Below are 22,084 nucleotides of genomic sequence, written 5' to 3'. Positions count from 1 at the left end.
GATCAAGAACCTGAAAATGTCTAACAGCTATTGGTAAGGCAAAAGAAGTCGAACAACTCTTTCGAAGAGCACCGAACACTTTTATCAGAAAAGCAGCTCGTAAAGTTAAATGCTCTGAAGTGGAAAAAGGTGCAAAAGAAGCAAATATAAAATCTTTAATGGGATGATTTCCGGAAAAAGTGTATAAATTTATAAATACCGAGTAATATGCCAATATTTCAATGTTTAATTAATTTGTACAATATTGTAACGTTTTTACCTTTTAAAAACCGTGATTTATTTCCTTTAAATAAACCTAAACCTTTTGATTGCAAATAAAAGCAGTTTAGTAGTTTAAAATTGTAACAACTCTTTATTTATTCAAATTTACACTACAGCAGTTCACACTAGGGTTCCTACGCGGAAAAATTTCCCGGAAATTTCCGAGATTATTTTTTTTCTTAAAGTTACAATATTCAGAATCTTTGTGATATCCAAATTTATTGCTAATTGAATTATTCTATTATATCTATATATTCTAGCAACTGAGAGTCAGTTGGCAAAGAAGCCATTATGGTGGAAATACCTGATTTTTTTTCAATCAACAGTAGAAAAATTCTTTTGTTAAGATTGAATTAAATTAAAATTTTTGTAACAATACAAATTTTAGGGATATTCATATTTAGAGAAAATAGTAACAATAATAGTGGTTTAAATTTGTTTATCTACAATCTGATTTGAAAAATTTATCTTTCGAAACTAACCACTCATGTTATAGATTTAACATAGTCGAAATTCTTAAGTTTTTCTAATTAAACTTGAATTTATTGATTTTATAACTAAGAGTGTGACAATACCGATCAAATGCCACTATTAAATTAGAAACCCTTAAAAAGGCTGGACTAACATTGTACAACAAAATATAGTTATTTTATACTTCTCTTAAAACGCTGGTAAATTATAAGACAATTTATTATAAAAGAAATATACTGGTATTTGGTTTAAATTAGTATTAAAAAATTCCCGGGAATGAAAAGATTTTTTAATTTTCTCCCGGGAAAGACAAAAGTCCGGGAAATTAGGGACCATAATACACACACTTATATTAAACACTGTAATGTATAAGAATCCACTGGTAATGCAGTTGATGTTAATTCTAACAAACCTATGATCAACTAAAATATATACATCGACATCTTCCAGTAGCTTCAGTTATTTCCTAATAGCATATTCTGGGTTAATTTTTTGTGTTTTTGGAAGGATATTTTATTTTTTTTAATATCAAATGTCACTTTTAGGCATTTTTTTCCCCGTATTGAAATGTTATTCGAAAATTTTCATATTAATTATCAGTAAAAAGGCAATCAGAAAAAAATATTTTTTGATCATTTTATTGCAAATATAAATTTGAATAAAAAAAGTAGCAAAAAAGGATACAAAAGATTTCTAGTCATTATTTTTTTGGATCAGATGAATTATAAATTGTACTTCTACGTTTAATTATTTAGGAGATATAAAGATTAACAGAGTGTTCTACTGGTACTATTTTTACCCCTTTTGGCCACCTAGAATATCGAATTTCCAAAAAGTACCAGACACCTGTCGGCTCTTTATACCCTACACCACCATAGTGGGGAGGGTATTATGCGTTTGTGCAGATGTTTGTAACGCCCAAAAATATATACCCACCTTAAAGTATACCGATCGACTTAGAATCACTTTCTGAGTCGACTAAACGATGTCCGTCCGTCCGTCTGGTTGGCTGGCTTGCTGTCCATATAAACCTTGTGCGCAGAGTACAGGTCGCAATTTTGAAGATATTTCGATCAAATTTGGTACATATTACTTTTTCGGCCCAAGGACCAAGCTTATTGAAACTGGCTGACATCGGTCCATTATTTCACCTAGCCCCCATACAAATGTCCCCTCGAAATTGGACTTTATCGGTCATAAATGTTTAATTTATCTATGTATCTACACAAATTTCGCTCCAAATAAGTTTTATATATACAAAATTCATGTCACCAAATTTTGTTATAATCGGTCCATAATTATGGTATACACATTAATATAGACATAAATCACACGACCTAATTTTATGGTGATCGGTCCATAATTGGTCATAGCTCCCATATAAGGCCCACTTCCGAAAATCACTCAAAAATATAAATTATTGATATTTTAAAAGGAAAATATTTTTACTCATTTACTTGGTGTAGGGTATTATATGGTCGGGCTTGACCGACCATACTTTCTTACTTGTTTTTTGATTAAAGGCGGACACATTTAAAATTTTATTTCTATGCTTATTGGTTTTGGAGATATAGAGGTACAGGTTTTATACGGTTTTTTCCTGTTTTATCTCCCTTAGCGTTCGAATTTCCAAAAATCCCTTCTTAGTGGATCTATTACCCGAATTTCAAGTTTCTAGCTTTAGCGGTTTGGACTGAGCGTTGATGGGTCAGTGAATGAGTGAGTCAGGCCTTGTAGTTGTATATATATAGCTTGATATAAACATTGAGTTCGTAAGATACATTCAGGCTTCGGAAAACCTATTTCAACCAACATACGGATAGATGAACATTGCTATATATAAGCATCGAGAATATATAGGTTTAATAGGGTTCTAAATTACAAACGGAATGTAAAATTAACTCGATTTCTGTGACCTTTGACCACCAATATCTAGAGACTTTTTTTTGCAAACTAGATGTTATACGTAACACAAAAACAAAATCAAGATAATAAGCTAAAAGATTGAATACTGTTACAAAAATGCCTATGTTTTTAAATTTTGTAGCAAAATTCCGGTGATTTCTCGGAAACTAATCTATGTATTTTTGGGAATAAAATAATTTAGTGAAATTAGAAACCCTTCTCAAAATCGAATGGAATATTTCCGGCTGCAAAACCAATATTGAAAATAAAACAATTGTGTGAGCAACAAAAATATTTTTGTTCATGTAATATTTATTTCATCAATTAACTATTTTGGTTTGGTTTATAATAATTATAATATTTATTATTTTATTTTTATGTATGTTTTTATATAATAATGTATAGTATGTATATCATCTTTTATTTCTTTTATTTAATATATATATTTTTGTTTATTTAGATTTTCTTGTTATACTTAATTTCATTATAATACTATGTATAACATATGCCTTGCTTTATTTAAGTAATTTAATATTATTTTATTTTCTCAATAAATTTTAACACATGCTGAAATCAATATTCATTAATGACTGGTTTATTTTAGTTTTTCTAAATATTCATATATTATACAATAATTTTTCAAAAACGCTCTTTTTTTTAAAAAAAATGTAAGGAATGTCGTCTGTGTTGTAGGGAAAGTGAGAGAAACATTTTAAAGATAATTGAAAGAGGGTTTGTTTTACATTTGAAATAATAGAAACAAAATTTATTATTAACGTTATATTTAAATTCGTTTTACAGTTAATAACATGTAAATAATATTAATTTTATATAGATTTTTAATTTTCTTTAAGTTTCTTGCAAATTATAACAAATTATTTTCATACATTTCTTGGTTTTCTTTAAACAATACATTTTACAATATCAATATTTAATTATATTAAATTTTTCAAGAATTAAACATTTTGAAATAGTTAAAAAGGGGATTGTGAACGAATGTACACTGAGAAGTGCTTGGTAATGTTTCTATAATTTGTTTTGTTTTAATGACTTAAGTAAGGTTTCTTTGGTTAATATCATTGTTTTACATTTAAATAAAGTTTAAATTTTGTTATTAATTAGTTTTTGTTATGTATTTTTGTATGTTGTTTGTTATTTTGTAGGGAAAATGTAAAATAAAGTGGTTAGAAAAATGAAGCAATGACAATTTTTTTAATCTGGGTAAATTGTCCAATAAACAATTATTTAGAGATCCGAGATTTCTACAAAGAAAATCATTAATTATATGATATAAAAATCACATATTTTATTACACTATTTCATATTTCTAAGGCATTTATAATAAAGGAATATATCAGAAAAATTATATTTAAAAAAAGTGTCATTTTTTAAATTTTTCCCAGATTTATTACTTCCTTTTATTTGGAAGATTAAAAAAGTACAATTTATAGATAGACATTTTTTTTTGGATTCTTATTTCAATCAATAGTATTCTTATATACTTAATTTCATATCTCCAATACTCCACATCTATAATTTGTGAGAAGTTTTCGATTCAATTTTTTTTTTTTAAATCTAATGATCAAACTAAAAACAATAAATACCATAAGTGCTCTTACCTCATCCATAATAGGTATATGTGGAAAATACATATTTCTAGTTTAATTGTTTTAGTAGAAACAAAAAGTGCCATCAAAGGAAAAGGTTCCAGTAATTGCGATCGAATTCACTACATCGTACATATCATATGAGGAGCCGCAGAACAAAAGATACTTTTTTGACAATTTAAAAATTTTGGGAAATTGATTTTTTCTAGAAGACTTCAACCCAAATATTATAGAAATACCAAAAAATCAATTTGTAAAAAAATTCGAAAAAGTACCTTTTATTCTGCGGCTCCTCATATGTACTAAATTCTACGTAAAATTAAAAAAGAAATCAAAAAGTGCCATTTGAAGAAAGAAGAAATACAATTGAACTTAGTTGGGTTCTTATTTTAATTGAGAACATATTTAAGTACTAAACTTCAAAAAATACAAAAAGTACCATTTGAGCAAAAAATTGCTCAAAGTTAGTTTTATCTGAGCATAACTAATCCAGAAATTTCCTGCATGCTCTACAAAGTACCATCCGCCAACCTTACACAATTAAAGTACCATTAATTCCTTCCTAATTACTCAGAATCTTCACTACATTACTTGAGAACTGTCCTAAATTGAGTGTATCTCCAATAAATAATCGAAAATTTACGAAACTTTGCAAAACCAATTGAATTATTCTCGAACAAAAATCATGATCGAGGTTTTGGTGTGACAGGTGAACCTCTTTCGAATCATTTGAGATAGTAGCTCTCGAGTGTTTGTAAGAGTAACGTTTAGTGTTTGTGTCACAAGCCGATTAATGATCGTGACCAGGAGTTTTGGCTTGGTTCTTATTGCCCTAGTTAGGAATTAAAAATATTATAATCAGATTGGTTATTTCTAGGTTCATTAATTTAGAAGACACAAATACTGAGTAAGCAAATAGTGGAAAAGTAACGCCAATTCCCCATTAAATGGTTTTGTTTATGCTAAAATTCATAATTCTACATAATATGTTCGAAAAGTGTCATAAGAACACAGAAAAAGTACCTTAAACTACCGTTTCCTGAATTCTAACTTCACTTATGCACTTACTTCACTTATACTTCAGGAAACTGTATAATTTACATATATTTGTCTGATATAATTTCATCCAAAATTTCTAATTTCCAAAGGTCCGCTAAATCTCGTCTGCCTGTTTCTTGTCTTATCAAAATATTTAAATAAGACTAATTTAAGTCAAATTGTATAACCTCTTAAAGTTCCTTTTGGAAAGGTACCTGATCTAATATATACGTTCCCGTGAAAACATCCATGATATTTCATTGAAAACAGTAACCCAGATGGAACAAATACAAAGAAAATGGATTGAAAATGGTTCCTAATCGGGAAAAAATTTCCGGGAATTCCCGGTAATATTTTTTTTTAATTCCCAGGAAATTTTTGATGGATCTTCCAAATACAGCAGTTACTAAACACATCACTTTAATATCTTAAAACTCATTTACAATATCATATTTTACGATATACTTTTTGAATAGAAAATGTTTGTTTTATACTGATTTAACCTAAAAAGATAGCAATATGTTATGAATGTATGTAATTTTTATACCTTACCACCATAGTGGGTCCATATAAAACTTGTAATCAAACTACAGGTCGCAATTTTGAAGATTCAACAAAATTTGGTACATTTTACCAAGGACAAAGCCTATTAAATTTGGTTAGAATAGCTCTCATAAATATCTCAGTTACATAGATATCAGCATAAATAAGTTTTCTATATGCCGAACTCACACCATCAAATTTTGTTACGATCGGTCCATAGCATATCAGTCATACCTGCCATATAAGACCCACTTCCGAAAATCACTGTAACTAGCATAAATCTCTAAAAAAAATTTGGTATTCCATCAAATTCAATAGAAATAAGTTATATATCGTCCCCTTAATAAAACAATAGTGTATAATTTGTTTGCCATTTCGAAATAATTATGTTCAAAATTTTTGTGTTAGTAGGCATCTAGAACAAAAGTAATATATCAATTGATCTTTTGACCCACTTTGTGGAAGTAGAATTTCACCAAATTTTGACCACATATAGAATCAGTTATGTAGATTCTTATTATGCAAATATATAAACTTATACACTATTGTTTTATTGAGGGGACGATATATACAAAAGCCATGTCACCAAACGATCGGTCCACAATTAGTCATAGCTCCGATAAAAATTTAAAAGAAAAATTTATGATATAATAATTCATAAATAATTCATATGGTCGGGCTTGACCGACTATACTTTCTTATTTTCTGAGTTTCTTATTTTCTGAGTTTAAAAGACCATACGGATTTATTTTTTTTATTAACACACATGTGCAAAATGCTATCGTGTAAATGGGATTATAATACTTTTACACTATAGCATTTTACGATCAATAATAGCATGTCTTCCTTTTTTAATTTTTCGAAAAACTACTCGATTTTATCAGACCATTCACATATCGTTCGGAATGTTTTAATTTACATACACAGTACAACATTTTTCAGTCCATTGCTTTGGGACTCAATTCTGACAATTGCACGTGAAAGTAGCCCCAAAAATATGAACATCTGCATCATTAGTTTTGTCAATTTCGCTGCCGTAATAATTTAATGGCCATACGAATTTTTTTTCTTCAAGGTGGATTTTTATCACTTTTTCTATATTTTAGAACGGTTATATCTCGTATACCGTACGGAATATCTCTTTTGTGCCTGAAGCAAAGTTGTATATATTGAAAAATAGAAGAAAATTACGGAACATACCTACCCGAAAAAGGTGCATCCAGTGCCTTAAAAATCGCAAAAATGCCCATTTTTTCAAATTTTTTACCAATTTTTCACCTTTTTTGCTCAATAACTGGATTACAAATCCGAACACCATGAAATTAGGTCGTGTGATTTGTGTTTATATGAAAGTTATTTATCATGAATTTTGCTTGTATACCATCATTTTTAACAGATTTATTCACTTTAAAGTGATTTTCGGAAGCGGGTCTTATATGGGAGCTATGAATAATTATGGACCGATCGTAATAAAATAAAATCCTTCGATGGATTTTGTTTTAGTTTCCGTTTGATTTAAATAATTCCCAAAAGTTTTATTATTCTATATTTATCCGATTATAAATTAACAACGTTTTGCATATCACAACCAAAATCAACAAATACATATTTAAAAATTATACTGAAACAACAAGTATTAATTCCACTTCGAAAACTTAAAGTGGTTTTCTTCACCCGGAGAAAAAATATAGTTGTACGTGGTTTTTAACAATATTATAGTCACAGTAATTATTTATATGATTGTTGCAATCATATATATAAATTAATATTTCTACAATTGTTCAAAAACTTGTAAAAATGTTGAAATGGTTACAGTAACCATGTACAACTATATTTTTTTTTGCGTGTTCAGAAAAGGATATTCGTTTTAAAAGTACTGCTGCATTATTATCATTAAGAAATATTGATCAAAATCGCGAACTAGTTCATCATGTAAAATATGTTTTAGGGATGTTTCAAATGTCTACAAATAGGAGAATGCCGGATAAAGTTTTTAAAGATTTAACATTCAGTTAAGATTTAACATTCAGTTCATCTTTTGACTATTTGAAGAAATAAAACACTATAACTGGAAATAATAATAAAATTTAAATTTTGTTCCTTCATAATAATAAAGCTTTTGATTTATAAAAAATTCGCTTCTTCGGCTTACGAAATCATTTCCACATTTGACTCTTTTTGTTTCAAACCAGAAAATTTGAAAATTGAGAAAGTCATATCAGAAACTATGGCCTGTTTTAAAGATATTTTTAAAATTATTAAAGGAGTTACATAACAAAGCGCAATACATAACTCCATTTTTTAAGTTCTTAGTTTTGTTGTAACCATTGTTAATAACCATACCAAAGTTCAATAATTTGACTGTAACTCAATACCAAATATAATGGTTCTGACCAAAATGAAATATTTCCAATGTATATCCTAGCGGCATTCATTAAATTTATTCGTCACAATTTCCAATTGTTTTTTTTAAGTTTCTAATTGAATTTCAGAAAATTTCAATTAAATATCAGAAATTTCTAATTATATTCATAAAATTTCCAATTGAATTTCTGATATTACCAATTATATTTCAGAATTTTCCATTTGTACAATATGTATTTCAGAATTTTTAATTTATACTTAAAATGTTTCTAATTGTATTTCAGAATTTTTCAATTTCTTTTCAGAAATTCTATCTGTATTGCTATTAGAATTTTCTAAAATACAAATGGAAATTTCTACAAAAAAATTGGAAATTTTTGAAATTATGTTTCAGAATTCAAATGGAGAATTGTTCAGAAAATTCTAATAGCAATACAGATAGAATTTCTGAAAAGAAATTGAAAATTTCTGAAATACAATTAGAAACATTTTAATTATAAATTTAGAATTCTGAAATACATATTCTACAAATCGAAAATTCTGAGATATAATTGGTAATATCAGAAATTCAATTGGAAATTTTATGAATATAATTAGAAATTTCTGAAATTCAATTAGAAACTTTTAAAATACAATTTGAAATTGTATAGTGGAATTATTGTGTTTTGTTATGGCTCTTCTCATTTTATATCTTATCAAACATAGCAAAATATTGACCATTGAACCATTGAAGCTATTTATAATACTTGATACCCCCAAAAAAGGCCTGAACCACTTTAAATTACAGTTACCATACAAAATAATTACCCATGTTGTTAATTTAATAAATGTAATTTTGTTTTGTCATAATTTTATGTTTTGTTTCTAGTTTTTAAATAAATTTTTGGATTTTTGTTTTTATGTTTACTTTTTTTTTGAATATAACATTTATTTATTTAGTACTTTTATATTGCATTTTAATCAATTGCTTATTTTTTATATTTTTGACATTTTGTTCGTTATCATTTTGAATTTTGTTTACTTGTCAATTATTTAAGTTGCAAAGTAATACATGCAGTGATTTTGGTTTGATATTTTTTTTTAATGAATTACTTTGTTTAATTTCGATTAAATATTTAATTAAATAGATGTATGTATTTATGTAATCTATGAATGTGAATGTATTATATGTAACTATGTATTGTATGTATTATAAAAAATGCAATAGTTAGTTTACTTAGTTAGTTAAATTTAAATGATGACTAGATTGAACTCATTTGTTAAGTAGCAGTAGCAGTGTTATTTCGAATAGAATTCAATTAATTACAACCAACTACTTGGTACATTTTACACATATTTAATTAAAATTTGAATTTCATTTATTTTCTCTATGTGCTTTTTTACTTTACTTTACTTGATTTATGTATGTATTTTTAAGTTTATGTTATTTAACATAGTTTTCTAAAGTGATTTAAACATTTTGTTTATTTGTATTTATGTATTGTATGCATTTGATGTAAATATGTATTAGGTATGTATGTATATATGTATGATGTATATTTTGTTTAATATTTCGACATAAATATGTATATAATGTTATTGTCAACTAATATATGTTTGTAGATTTAACAATTTGTTTAGTTTTTTTTTTTTTAAAAAAATCAATTATTTGCCAAAGAGAATAGTTTGTTCTGTTTAGAGGTTAGAAATTTCTAAACTGAATGTTTTGTTGGAATTTTATTTAAAATGTTTTTTTCTATTTAATATATAATAATGATGTTATTTATGAGGAAGTGGGGGATAAAACGAGGGATGAAAATGTTTTAACATTTAACAATTACTTTAGTATTTTTATTTATTTATTCATTTATTTTTCTTTCTTGGAACTTTAGTTTTAATAATATTATTAAGCTTAGTTGTAAATTTTTTTTGTAGCTTTTTTTTTTTGGTTTTAAAGATTTTTTTTAAATTTATTTTTTGGTATTAATGAACGAGTATATGTTTTTTCTATTTGGTATATTTTTATTTAAATTTATTTTATTTTTGTAAGCAACAAAATACTGTATGATTTTTCTTTAAATATATAATATTTTGGTTTGTGTATAATTTATCATTTTAAAGGTTTTGCTTAAATATAAATTAACTTAGTTAGAGTCTGAATCTGAGTCACTAGGTGGCGGTACTGGTGAAGCAGCTGGTTTTGCAGCAGGTTCTTCGCGTATAGGTCTAGTTGCTGCTAAATAAGCATTTGTTGATTCTCCATGTGTTGTTTCGATACCAACCCTGAAAAGTATGCAATATTTTATAGAGTTATTAAACATTTTTGGGATATGCTGTAAATAATTTAGATTTAATGAATAGAGGCGCAGAACTTTGAATTGAAATATAACCATGAAAAATGTTTTTAATATCCATCCAATTAGATAATTGTATGGCTATAATATTTGAATATCACTTCGACAAAATGTTCAAAGAAAAAATATGATCTCAACAATATTTTCAAACGAAATCATATTTAAATCATAAACTTATCTAATTAATAAAACCAATTGGATGGAATTAAAAACGTTTTTCTCTGTTTTATATCAATTTAAAGTTGTCCACCTCTTTAAAAATTACCCTTTAAAAAGAAAAATAAGAAATCATCCACTTTTGTACCAAAATAAAAATTTTCAATTCTTTGTTCGTTTACTCAAATGGTCACCCATCTTAATACATCATGTCTTATCCATAGTAATGAAAATGTTCAAAAATATTCAATCTGCAAGAGTCCATATCAATGAAACTTTCGAACCAATTTTGCAAACTTTAGGGAATTTTATATGCCAGCTAGTCAACTTTAAATAATATGTTGTAAGCAGTAGTTCACTGCAAAGTTTGTGTAAAGTATTGTGATCCAGACTGGACTTAGTTCTTTCATTTATCAATTCGGCTCCAAATTTATATTTTGTATTTAATATTTTTAATAGAATTTGGCCCAATTTACACCTTGGCACTCGAGTTCCAAGCAACAACCTGTTAGTTAAATTTTTTATGATTTTTAAATTGGCTTAATAATTTCGAATAAAATGTATTTACCAGTTTTTACCCTTTTTGTGATACCTTTTTTGTCCCCATTGATATGATAAGATTTTTTCACATAAATTTCAGTATCGTGAGAACTCATAATAAAATACTCTTATTTTATGAAAAAAGTACTAAAAACTAATCACAATTTTCGAAATTCCAAAAAGTACCTAAGCCATATTTGATATTTATTAATATGTAAAGAAACGATTTAAAATTTATTTCTATGTTAATTGGTTTAAAAAATACGGTTAGAATTTCCAAAAATCCCTTCTTAGTGGATAGTTCTGACGAGGTAGGAACCTACTGTTAAAATGTCATGACTCTAGCGTCTAACACTTTGGGCTGTTCGACGATGAATTAGTCATTCAGTAAAGTTACTATTTTAGATATGGGGGATTTCATGTCAAGTGAACACACTTTTAAATTCGATGTATCCCGATCGGGATGAAATTTGCACGAGGGTTTTTTCAACAAGATCGGTCAAGACCTCTCTGGGTTGGGAGAAAAAATTTTGACCAAACAGGTATTATTCCCTATCTTATTACTTATTGTTCTTAGCAAAATTTGTCCCAAATAGTTTAGCTATTTCTTCAATCTTTCGAAAAAAAAAGTTTTTTGACTTTTTTTAAAATGGGCTCTTTTTTCAAAATATCAAAATCTCAAAAATTGTATTTCTTGAGTTACAAAACATTTATTTTGATATCCAACTCGCATCCCACTAATCGACCAAAAAGGTCAAAGGAAAACACCTAAGCTTTCTTTTGAGCAACACAATAATTTCAAAAAAGAATAATTATTCTGATAGATATTCAATTCACATCCCACTAAGATTTCTTTTGAGAAAAACTGCCCATTTTGAAAAAAAGTCAGAAAAGTTTTTGATTTTGCAATTTTTTTTAAAGATTATAGAAATAGCTACTTAATTTGGGACAATTTTTTTGGGACAATAAATAATAAGTTACATGGATGAGAGAAATGTTGACCCCCTCGAACTCAGAGAGTTCTTGACCGATCTTGTTGAAAAATTGTATCTAAATTACTATCCAATAGGGTTAACCTTTGTGCACTAACTATTACTATATATGTATGTCCTTGCAAATTTCGTCCCGATCAGAATCTGTTTTAAAAGTTTGTTCACTGTTTCAACAATAACAATTTTATGGCTATTGTTTCTAGGGCTAATTGGTTTTGAATTCTTCGTGAAATCATTTTCCCGCTACGATATTTTGTTACATATTTGGTATATAATTCTGATATTCCAACAACCAATCGTACTCTCACATCAAAATTTGCTGATAATACTGTTATTCTAAGCATTCATGAAAACCTTAATAGGGGGGTCAGACGGCATGTATTGCTTGTGTATTGGGACATGTAAGTATTAGATACATATGGAATTCCATGTGTATGTCAAAATTCACGTTATACATACGATTCATAATTTCCACGATCAAACGTACATATGTAATTGCATGTGACATAACCTCTATTAGTTTATATGTTTGTTGTTTTTAACAATATATTTATTTAAAACATTTTTAAATCACAATACATATATTTAATGCAATGAAATTTATTTTGTTATGATTTTTCTTTACTATTTTTTGTTTTGTTTTTTTTATTTTGCACTCACACAGTGTTGTATTTCAAAATACAACACTGTTATACACACGAAAATAGAACATGCTCTAATTGCAAAAAATGTCACGAGTAATGCACATGTATTTTACATACACAAAGTTTCATATGGATCACACGGTATGTACATGTTTACATATGGAAAAATGTCCCAATACATGGCACAAAACACAAGCAATACATGCAATAAGAAGCAACATGATAAACAGATTTCAAATGGAATAATGATACCGATATCTTTTATCCTTTTATAAACGTTATATAGCAGCTATTATCAGTTATGGACCGCTACATACAATTTGAAGTTACTTCAAAAATTGCAACATGTACTTTGAAAACAATGGACTGTTATCGCTTATTCAACTAAGAAATTATTTCTGAACCTATTTGTATATACATATATTAATTATTTATTCTAAAAACACATCTCCGAAAACTTACCTATATTCATGTCTCGCTAAATATCTCACATATTTCTCTGGAGGTTCATCGGAATCCGAGTCTTGAACACTAACCGAACGGATTGTTGTATGTGAAACTTGCGTTGCTGGCATGGTAAATTCAACATAAGCAAATGGTGCTAATTCACTAGGTATTTGGTCATAAGATGTTAACGCCATACGACATACCAGCTGATGGGTAGTATAAGCGCCTAAAATTTATACACAATTTAATATGATTTTGTAAAAGAAAGTAAAGGATTAAATAGTTAACAAATAGGTTACCTTGGCCTTCTTTTGGCAATCGAGGACACCGCCAAACAATGGCACGATGATGATGCTCATATTTGGCTTGACCAGATGTTACCTCGATCAGGGATTCTTGTAGAGTGTCAACGGCTCCTAAGATACGTTCAATACCCTTGATTTTACCAGTACGTCTATGGGCAGATTTGACCGAACCATATCTGTAATAAAATTTAGGGAGACCATTGTAGTATACACATAAAAGTTTAAACATAACTTTTTTTAGTGGAAAGTTTTTTACTTTTTATTGACAGAACCATAACTGAAATAAGAAAATTGACGGGTTTTATTACTATTACTATTTTATACTAAGGACTTGATTTTTAAATAGTTATTGTAATTGTCACAACAAAACCAAAACTCACCTAAAGTGTTTTTCGACGCGGAACAAATATATCCAGCATTCCGGTATGGGAAAACGCACAGAAACATCTTCACATGGTATCTGACCCAATTTGCGTGAGGTGAAGCCGGGCACCAAAATATCAGCTCGCAGTTCAACTTTATTGCCGGTTACTATCCATTGAGCTTTGAGTTGTAGAGGAAGTTCACGATTTTTAGGCGGTCGTATACGGAAGCGCAGTAATTCTATATAATTAGCATCAGGCGGTTGAAACCTAAAATTAGAAACAAAAAATGTATTAAAATTTTTAGAAATAATTAAACAAAAACAAGATACAACTTACTTAATAATTCTAGTCTTTTCATAATCCTCCGGATTGACTATACTATGAAATTCTACTGCTTCCAAACGAATCCACTCTTCGGTAGCCACGGGTATAATATCATGACGACCTACAACTTCTTTGCCCTGGCGCCACATATCATTAACACCCAACTCAATATAGGGCATACCTAGAATTTAAAAGTTATTGGAATGTATATCTTAACAAGTACAATATTACTCACCTGTTAGGAAAGCTAAAAAGAATACTCTCACTCTAGCAATTTGTTTAAGTATCTTTCCTTCCATATCTTGTTCCACATATATTTCATCAACTGCTGTCACTTGCACCTCTTCCATTTTGTAGGTCAGGGCACGCTCTCGTAAAGCAGGCAAATGGAACAGAGCCTCCTCTATGCACACCGACAATTGCTTCATGTCTTCATAGTTCATCGAACCGATTTTAAAGAGCTGCGATGATTGTGGTGCATGTTCGACGGGTAGACCTAATTTCTTGAGATCACTGCCAAACTCCTTGACACCCTCGTAATCTCCAGCTATGGCATATTGTGCAAATTTAGTTAGTTTGTTTGTGATACGTTCGGCTTTGGTAACTTGGCCAGGTCTCACGCCAGGTCGTTCTTTGTAGAAGATGTATTGCAATTTCATGGTGAAAATTTTACCAAATTGATCATATTGTTGTGCTCCAATCTCTGAAACTGAATATGAAGGCTGTAAAGGAAGTTCCTGGAAGGCTTGCTTGTCGGAAGCTTGATTAAACAGTTGAACTACTGGTATATCATTTTGTATAGCCAAACGAACGAATATCTTTTTCCAGAAACGCTGGCCAGTTATCTTCTTTTTATTTGGTTGTCTCAATTGCATTTCCCAGCCAGAGCCCACATAGTTGAGACGTGGGAATTCTTCCAGTGGTTGGGAAACATCTTCATCGAAAAGTGGGGTTTGAGGAGTCTCTTGAGAGTCTGTGCGTTTCATAGAAGCATCATCCTGTTGAGCTGGTGCTGGAAATCCTGTATCTTCGAATGGATTAACTGCTGGACTGACATCACCTGAATACTGTCCTGTTGGAGCGGCTCGTGTTGGAGGTGGCGGAGCCAACTGAGGTGCTATTGCCGTTGCACCCTCAGTTTTGGGTCGTATAACAACATTAAAGTCTTTTTCTACCGATTCTACGGAATCGGATCGTACAGGAGCCTGCATACTATAAAAGTCATCATCGTCATTGCCAAAACCATCATTTGGGTCAGCAAAGGCGTCCGCTGCCGAACTAGGAGTGCCAAAAGCACTTTCACCCCAAGCTGAAAAATTTTAATATTTTATAATTGAGCAAAAGTGAAAACAAAATATATCTATTTTTGTACAAACCGTCTCCTGTAGTTGGCGTTACAGCCCCCGAACCTCCTCCTCCACCAAATCCATCTAAAATGCTAATATTATCCTTTTTAACGGAGTCGAATTTGGCTGAGAATGCATCAAATTCGTCTGGTTCAGCGAAAATGTTTGTACCATATGCTTGTTGTGACTCAGCAACAGGCTCTGGATCAGCCGAAAAAATATTAATTGCAGCTGTTGGTACAGTCGCTGTATCTGCACTGCTTGAAAATATATTTTCTGCCATTGTATCTGATGTTGATGTGAAAATATTTTCTACCATTGTATCTGTTGTTGATGTGAAAATATTTTCTACCACTGTATCAGCTGAACTAGTGAATATATTCTCTACCACGGTGTCTGCAGAACTTGTGAAAATATTTTCTACCACTGTATCTGCTGTGCTTGTGAATATATTTTCTACCACTGTATCTGCTGTGCTCGTGAATATATTTTCTGTCACCGTATCTGCGGTACTTGTGAATATATTTTCTGACACTTCCCCTGGTTCTGTACCATCAGCACTGAAAATATTTGTTACAATTTCAGCAGGAGGATACGTTTCTTCCTCTTCGTCAGGACTAGCGAACGGATTGGCAGATCCAGCTCCACTTGGTGGGGCAAAGTCTAAACCAGTATCCATTTCTTCGACAACAGGTTCCTGTACTTCGATATCAGCATCACTTGTTACATTATCGGACATACCTTCTACTGGCGAGTCTGGTAAGGCCTGAGTTGTTGCAGCAGATTCAGTTGGAGGACTTTGATCGGATTCTATGTTTGAACTCGCCTGGGGAACTATGGGCGCATTTTCCTCATCATCATCTTCAGCCGGAGGATCTGGTTCGGTGTCTATTACAACAGATGGCACATCTACTTCCTTTTTTGTTTCAGGTTCAGGTTGCGATTCTGGTTCTGGTTCCTCTTCGTCGTCTGATCGTGGTAAATCTTCAACAGTTGTTATCTCAATGTCTGGTGTTGGAGCTCGTTGTTTATTGGTTGGTTCTTGTATAGCTATTCTGTTAAGGTTTTTATTATTATATGTGGCTGATTGAGGTTCTGAGGTGATATTATGTGTGCTTTCATCTGGTCGTGTTAAGACGGAGTTAAATATTACAGAGTCCTCTTCATTTGCGTCAGCAGTTTCAGACTCTGGTTCAACTGCTGTAGGATCAAGTACTAGATCATCACTTAACAAATCGGGTTTGGCCACAGGTTGAGCGGGTTTATCAAAAAGACTTAAAATATCCTCTTTACTCTTAGGTGGTGGAGGTTTTGGTGGTTTGGTGGTACCAAACATATCAAAGAGATCCTCAGAATCAGCTGCATTTTCCTCTGGTTCTTGTTTCAGCGGAGCTGGTGGTGGTGGAGCAGGCGGAGTAGGTCTGGGAGGTGCTTGTTGGCCATGCATGTTTGGTGGCACTGGTCTAGGAGGAGCAGGTCTTGGTGGTGGAGGTCGAGGTGGTTGTTGTTTGGCTGGCGATGGCATGGGCGTTGCTCCTTGAATAGGTGGAATACCCGTGGGTATGCCAAATGGATTATCAACCATTGTAGTGGGAGCAGTTCCTATTAAGTCGATATCAAAACCTTGTGTGTTGCCAGAAGAACCACTATCGGAAACATCTAAGAGATCGGCCAAGCCACTGTCCGGAGTAGGACTGGGCGAGTGTAAGTCTCTCATTGAAACCGGGCTAGGTGAGCGCGTAGCTGGTATACGCCCCAATAACTCGGAACTAGTTTCATCCATTTGATTTGAAACTGAATTAATTAGTTCTTGCGTTTTTGGAGGCAATGGTCTGGGTGGTGGAGCCTTTGTTTTATTATCTTCTTCCTCATCTTGTGTGGACTTAATACTTAGAGCATCATCTTCAGCTTCTATTGTGGTGCCAAAGAAACTCATAGCCGGATCTATGTCATGTTCTTGATGTTCCGCTTCATCCTCAGCCTCATCACCAAATGCAAAGGGATTAACTGCGGCCTCCGAGGCTCCAAAAGGATTGTCTTCACTGGGCTGTGCTGCATCAGCCTGGATTAAGAATGGATTGACTGTAGGGTCATCCACTCCATCCATTTCATCATCCATTAAAAAGGGATTCGCCATTTTGTTGAATTCGAGTTCGTATTCGATTTCTGGTCTAAACTTTAATGTTCGATAAGTTCACTTTCCAGTAATTTAATTTCCGTTTCTCCTGGTTGTAGATTTTCAGCAATGGATGTATCAAATGGATCTACGTCCGCGGGTACAATGATTTGTTTGTGTGGAAATTGAGGTGTTAAAACCTTATCACCTAAACCCAATTCTTGAGCGTCGCTTTGTGTATCTAATACTCCTGTGGAAATATCTGATTTTCTTTCTGGTAATAACTCGCTTTCTAGAAGTTTTAGTTCAGCTTGTCCTGGTTGTAGATTAGATGCTATTGATGTATCAAAAGGATCAACTACCGGTTCTCCCGAGTAGTCAGGCAAATCTTTACTTTCTTGTGCGGGTGTCAAAACTTTTGTGTTTATGTTTTCTTTAACTACCAATAAATCTTCTGCTGGCACTGGTGTTGGAGGAGCTCTAGGATCAAAATCGGGATCCGATAAACTATGTTGTAATGTGGGCTTTGACAATAAATCGCTTTCTAGATGTTTTAATTCAACGTCTGTTGGTTTATTTTCTGGTACGTATGAAGTATCAAAGGGATCTTCTGGTTCTTTTTCTGCAATCGATGAACCTGAAGGAGCGTAATATGGAGTTAAAGGCTTCTTATTACTTCCTCCCTCAGATGCACCCAATAAATCTTGGTTGGGTACTAAGAATCCAACTGATTTATTGTTTTGCAAACTAAGACTTAAAGAAGACTTACGTCTAGCTGTATCAAAATCTTCTTCACTTTTTGGTGTAAGTACTGGTTTTTGCGAAGGCTGTACTTGTACTTGAGGTTCAGGTTCAGTACTAGACTCTTCAGCTCTTGGATCAAAATCTGGATCACTTAACGATTGTTTAAGTGTTGTTTTGGAGAGTACAATAACTGCTCCAGCTACTGTAGTATCGAATGGATCAAAATCTTCAGCGTCGATATCAACGTTCAAATGCTTAGCGATTATTTTAACAGCCGTTGGTGGTGGAGGTCTTGCCGGTGGCGCAGATTTTTCTTCTGCTCTTGGGTCAAAATCGTCGTCTTCTTCGAGAACAGTGGTTTTCTTAATAACCTGTTCGGCGTAAGAAGTATTGAAGGGATCGTCGTCTTGTTCCTCTTCGTCGTCGCTGATGTAAATAGCCCCCTCTACCAAATGTGGACCACTGACCGGTCTTGGTGGTGGTTTTTTTGAGTTATCTAAAATTATATTTATTAATAATTGAATATTTTGTAAGGAATAACAATTTTAACAAACCTGTATCTTCTGGTAATTGTTCAAATTCAGCCCAATCAGCTTCAGCTATGTCAGTTAAAACTTCCGCTTTGGGAAGAGGGATTTCTGTTATAACTTTGACTTCTTCTTTTTTGTTCAATGATTCAGCGGCAAGTTCAGCAAATTCGTCGTCCTCTGGAGTTTTTAGAGTATCAAATTCTGAAAGATCAGGAAAACCTGATTCTTCGTCTTTTTCGTCTTCCTCGTCCGAGGCTGGTTTCTTATGTTGTATAAAACTCAAATGTAATGAAACACTTAAATCTATTGGCGCATCCGAACCTGGAACATCGTCATCCAGTTCATCCAAAAGATTTCTTTGAGGCTCTGGCGCTAATAGATCTTCTTCATCAAGATCACCTTGATCGACACTTTCGCTGAGTAAGAGATTTTTAATACCCTTGCGAAGTTTACGTTTAGGCTTGGCAAGTTCAAGAGCCTTTTCACGCTCTACACGTCCCGAAAGGACTTCTACAGCGGCGCCTAAACTGACAAGTTTCTTATTACCCTTGGCCTTGTCAGCTCCAACTATTACCTTTTCGGCGTAAGCTGTATCGAAGGGATCTGGACCGTCGTCAAAGTCTAGTACGGGTGAGTCTGGAACCACTAATTGAAATTCACCACTAGTAATAGCATCAACATACTCAGTTTGAAAGATATCATCAACCTCAGCTTCGTCTTCACCTTCCGATTCGGAAAGTTCGACTACCGCTTCGGCTAGTTTGTCCCGTTTAGCCTCAAGTTCTGCGGCCTTACGTTTCTCTTCCTCTAAACGTTCTGCTTCACGTTTTGCAGCTTCTTCTTCTTCCTGCTTTTTCTTTTCGGCAGCAGATGGTAGACGCTGATAGAAAGACTCCTTCTTAATGCGATCTAATTCGTCTTGGGTTTTATGAAGGATAGTATCGACACCAGAGGTTAAAGCCTTAAATTTGGCCCACTCGTCGTCTTCAGTGGGTTTCTGAGAACCGTTGCCGTTAGCGGCGGCTGAATCGTTAACTGCGGCCGCAGTCGCTGATGTATTCGCAGACGCTAACTCAGAGGTCGAAGCAGTATTTGATGTTGTCGCTGTTGGTGCTAAACCTTCAACATCTGATGCTGCATCGGATTCACCAGCATCTGATTTAGCAGCAGCAGCCTCCTGCTTGGCCTTTAGTTGGCGTTTGTACTCTTCAAGCTCTTCTTCAGTAAAAAGCTCTTGATCTTTTTTTGACTTCTTCTTTTTCTTTTTTAAACCTTTTGGTAACTTAAGCATTCTCTAATAGAGGAGACATCGAAATACGGTCTAAAAAAATAGCAACGCAAAAAAAGAATACAATTAGAATTTCACGTAATTATACTAGTTTGAGTACAAAAAGGACAACAGGATATATGTATCTATGTATATCGGGTAAATGATAATGATGTAAATGATGTAGTACAGAACACAAAAGCCTTGAAACTTATAATGACGCATACTGAAAGCATGTCACAACAATTTACAAGTGAAGCTAACAATGACGCTTTTAACAAACAGCTAAAGGATGTCAGTAACAGAACAAAGGATATTTAAATGGGTTTTTATTTTTAGCCAACTCACCAAATCGCTTGATTACCCTTCAAAAACACAAAATCATAACTTACAACATTTTCATTTTCATATCTTTTTTGCAATACAGCCAATTATTGATGTGTGTAACGATATTTATGCTTGTTCGAAAAACCAAAATCAAAAACTCTTCATCGGTTCATCTCTTCATCATTGCAAATTCACCAAGTGGTGAGTTCATACATCTAGAGAAAACATGTGTTTTCATTTCCAAAAAAAAGAAATATAAATTGTTATCACTTCGACAACTACCACCGTTACTTACAACAATACACTACTAACTGCTCAAATACCGCTATTTAGATACAAAATTAGTAGCATACAGTTACGAACAGGAAGAGAGACAAAAAGTAAAACCGAATAAGTTCGAAAAGTACGTAGAAGTTGCCACTCACACACCGAAATGCATAGAACAAAAAAAAAAAACACTCTCACACACACTTTTTTCGTCGACGAAAGCAGATACAGGAAAATCTATATTCTTTCACATCAATGGGAAAAATCGATTTTTTCACTTTTAGCTTTCACAAAATTAAAAAGAACAAATTTCATACAATTACTTTAAATTAAAGGCAATTTAAACATTTATTCCTGACAATTTCAATTAACATAAAACAAAATCATAATTACAATAAATTTACTAAAGGTTAACACTTTTATTTAAAAAGTAAATCAAGGAATATCTATGAAGTTTTAGAAAATTTTATTTTTCATTCAAGAAAATTTCTATAATTTTCTTTTGCTCTAAAAACACCAACATTTATTTTTATTATCACATTTAATTAATAAAATTGTTTAATTGAACTTACGTCTCTCTTTGTATTTAAATTTTAAGTTTATAAATTATTTATTTGAAATTTTTATTTAAATTTTTTTCTGTATTTTTTTTCTTCACATACACTAGATTACGTATCACGTATGAATTATCGGAAAATTCTTAACTGAATGATGAAAATTTTATTGCAAAAGTTTTCTCGTTCAAAAAAAGGGAAGAAAAAGCTTTAGTGTATTCGAAAAAGCTTCTTGGATAGTTGACGGATGGTTGACCTTAGAAGTAAGTGTGTATGTGCGTGTGTGTTGTGTAAAACGGATGACAGTTACAAGTTGTTGTTTATTATGGGCATTTGACATTTATCCTCCGACTAAGGGTAGTAATGGATATAAAGAGAGTAATCTAATGTAAAAGTGACTTTTGACATTTGTATGTACTAAGTGCGCATGTTTCTTTTGGTGGTGGTTGTACTTTACGAAAGGATGTGTCAAATATTTGATTATTATGACATTAGGTACATATTTAGAATTGTCAAACTTAAAACATTTTGCGGAATTTTTTTATTTAAGTGAACGTTAAGTTCAAAAAACTGTTAGCTATACAGATTAACATTATTCGTGTATTACCCAAAACTTTTTAATACAAAATATAATGGTC

The 22,084-nt window shown here is 31.7% G+C and overlaps 2 protein-coding genes across 2 annotated transcripts; both read right to left on the bottom strand.

The window, feature by feature from the left end:
• Positions 1-10,126: 10,126 nt before the first annotated feature.
• Positions 10,127-17,778, bottom strand: LOC135957815 (protein stoned-B). Its single transcript, XM_065508618.1, has 8 exons — positions 15,672-17,778; positions 14,531-15,604; positions 14,308-14,476; positions 13,987-14,238; positions 13,863-13,883; positions 13,601-13,782; positions 13,317-13,527; positions 10,127-10,451 (listed from the first exon to the last, which is right to left on the bottom strand). Exons 1-8 carry the CDS (start codon positions 17,776-17,778, stop codon positions 10,313-10,315), a joined length of 4,155 nt encoding a protein of 1,384 aa, XP_065364690.1. The 3' UTR covers positions 10,127-10,312.
• A 41-nt stretch (positions 17,779-17,819) lies between these two features.
• On the bottom strand, positions 17,820-21,592 carry LOC135957816 (protein stoned-A). The gene is made up of 3 exons (XM_065508619.1): positions 21,465-21,592; positions 19,056-20,352; positions 17,820-18,997 (listed from the first exon to the last, which is right to left on the bottom strand). Exons 2-3 carry the CDS (start codon positions 20,320-20,322, stop codon positions 17,820-17,822), a joined length of 2,445 nt encoding a protein of 814 aa, XP_065364691.1. The 5' UTR covers positions 20,323-20,352; positions 21,465-21,592.
• Between the last annotated feature and the right edge of the window lie 492 nt (positions 21,593-22,084).

Source organism: Calliphora vicina, chromosome 4, assembly GCF_958450345.1.
Source record: "Calliphora vicina chromosome 4, idCalVici1.1, whole genome shotgun sequence".
Taxonomy (NCBI): Eukaryota; Metazoa; Arthropoda; class Insecta; order Diptera; family Calliphoridae; genus Calliphora; species Calliphora vicina.
Note: the sequence above shows the minus strand (reverse complement) of the source record. Positions and strands in the feature narration are given on the sequence as shown.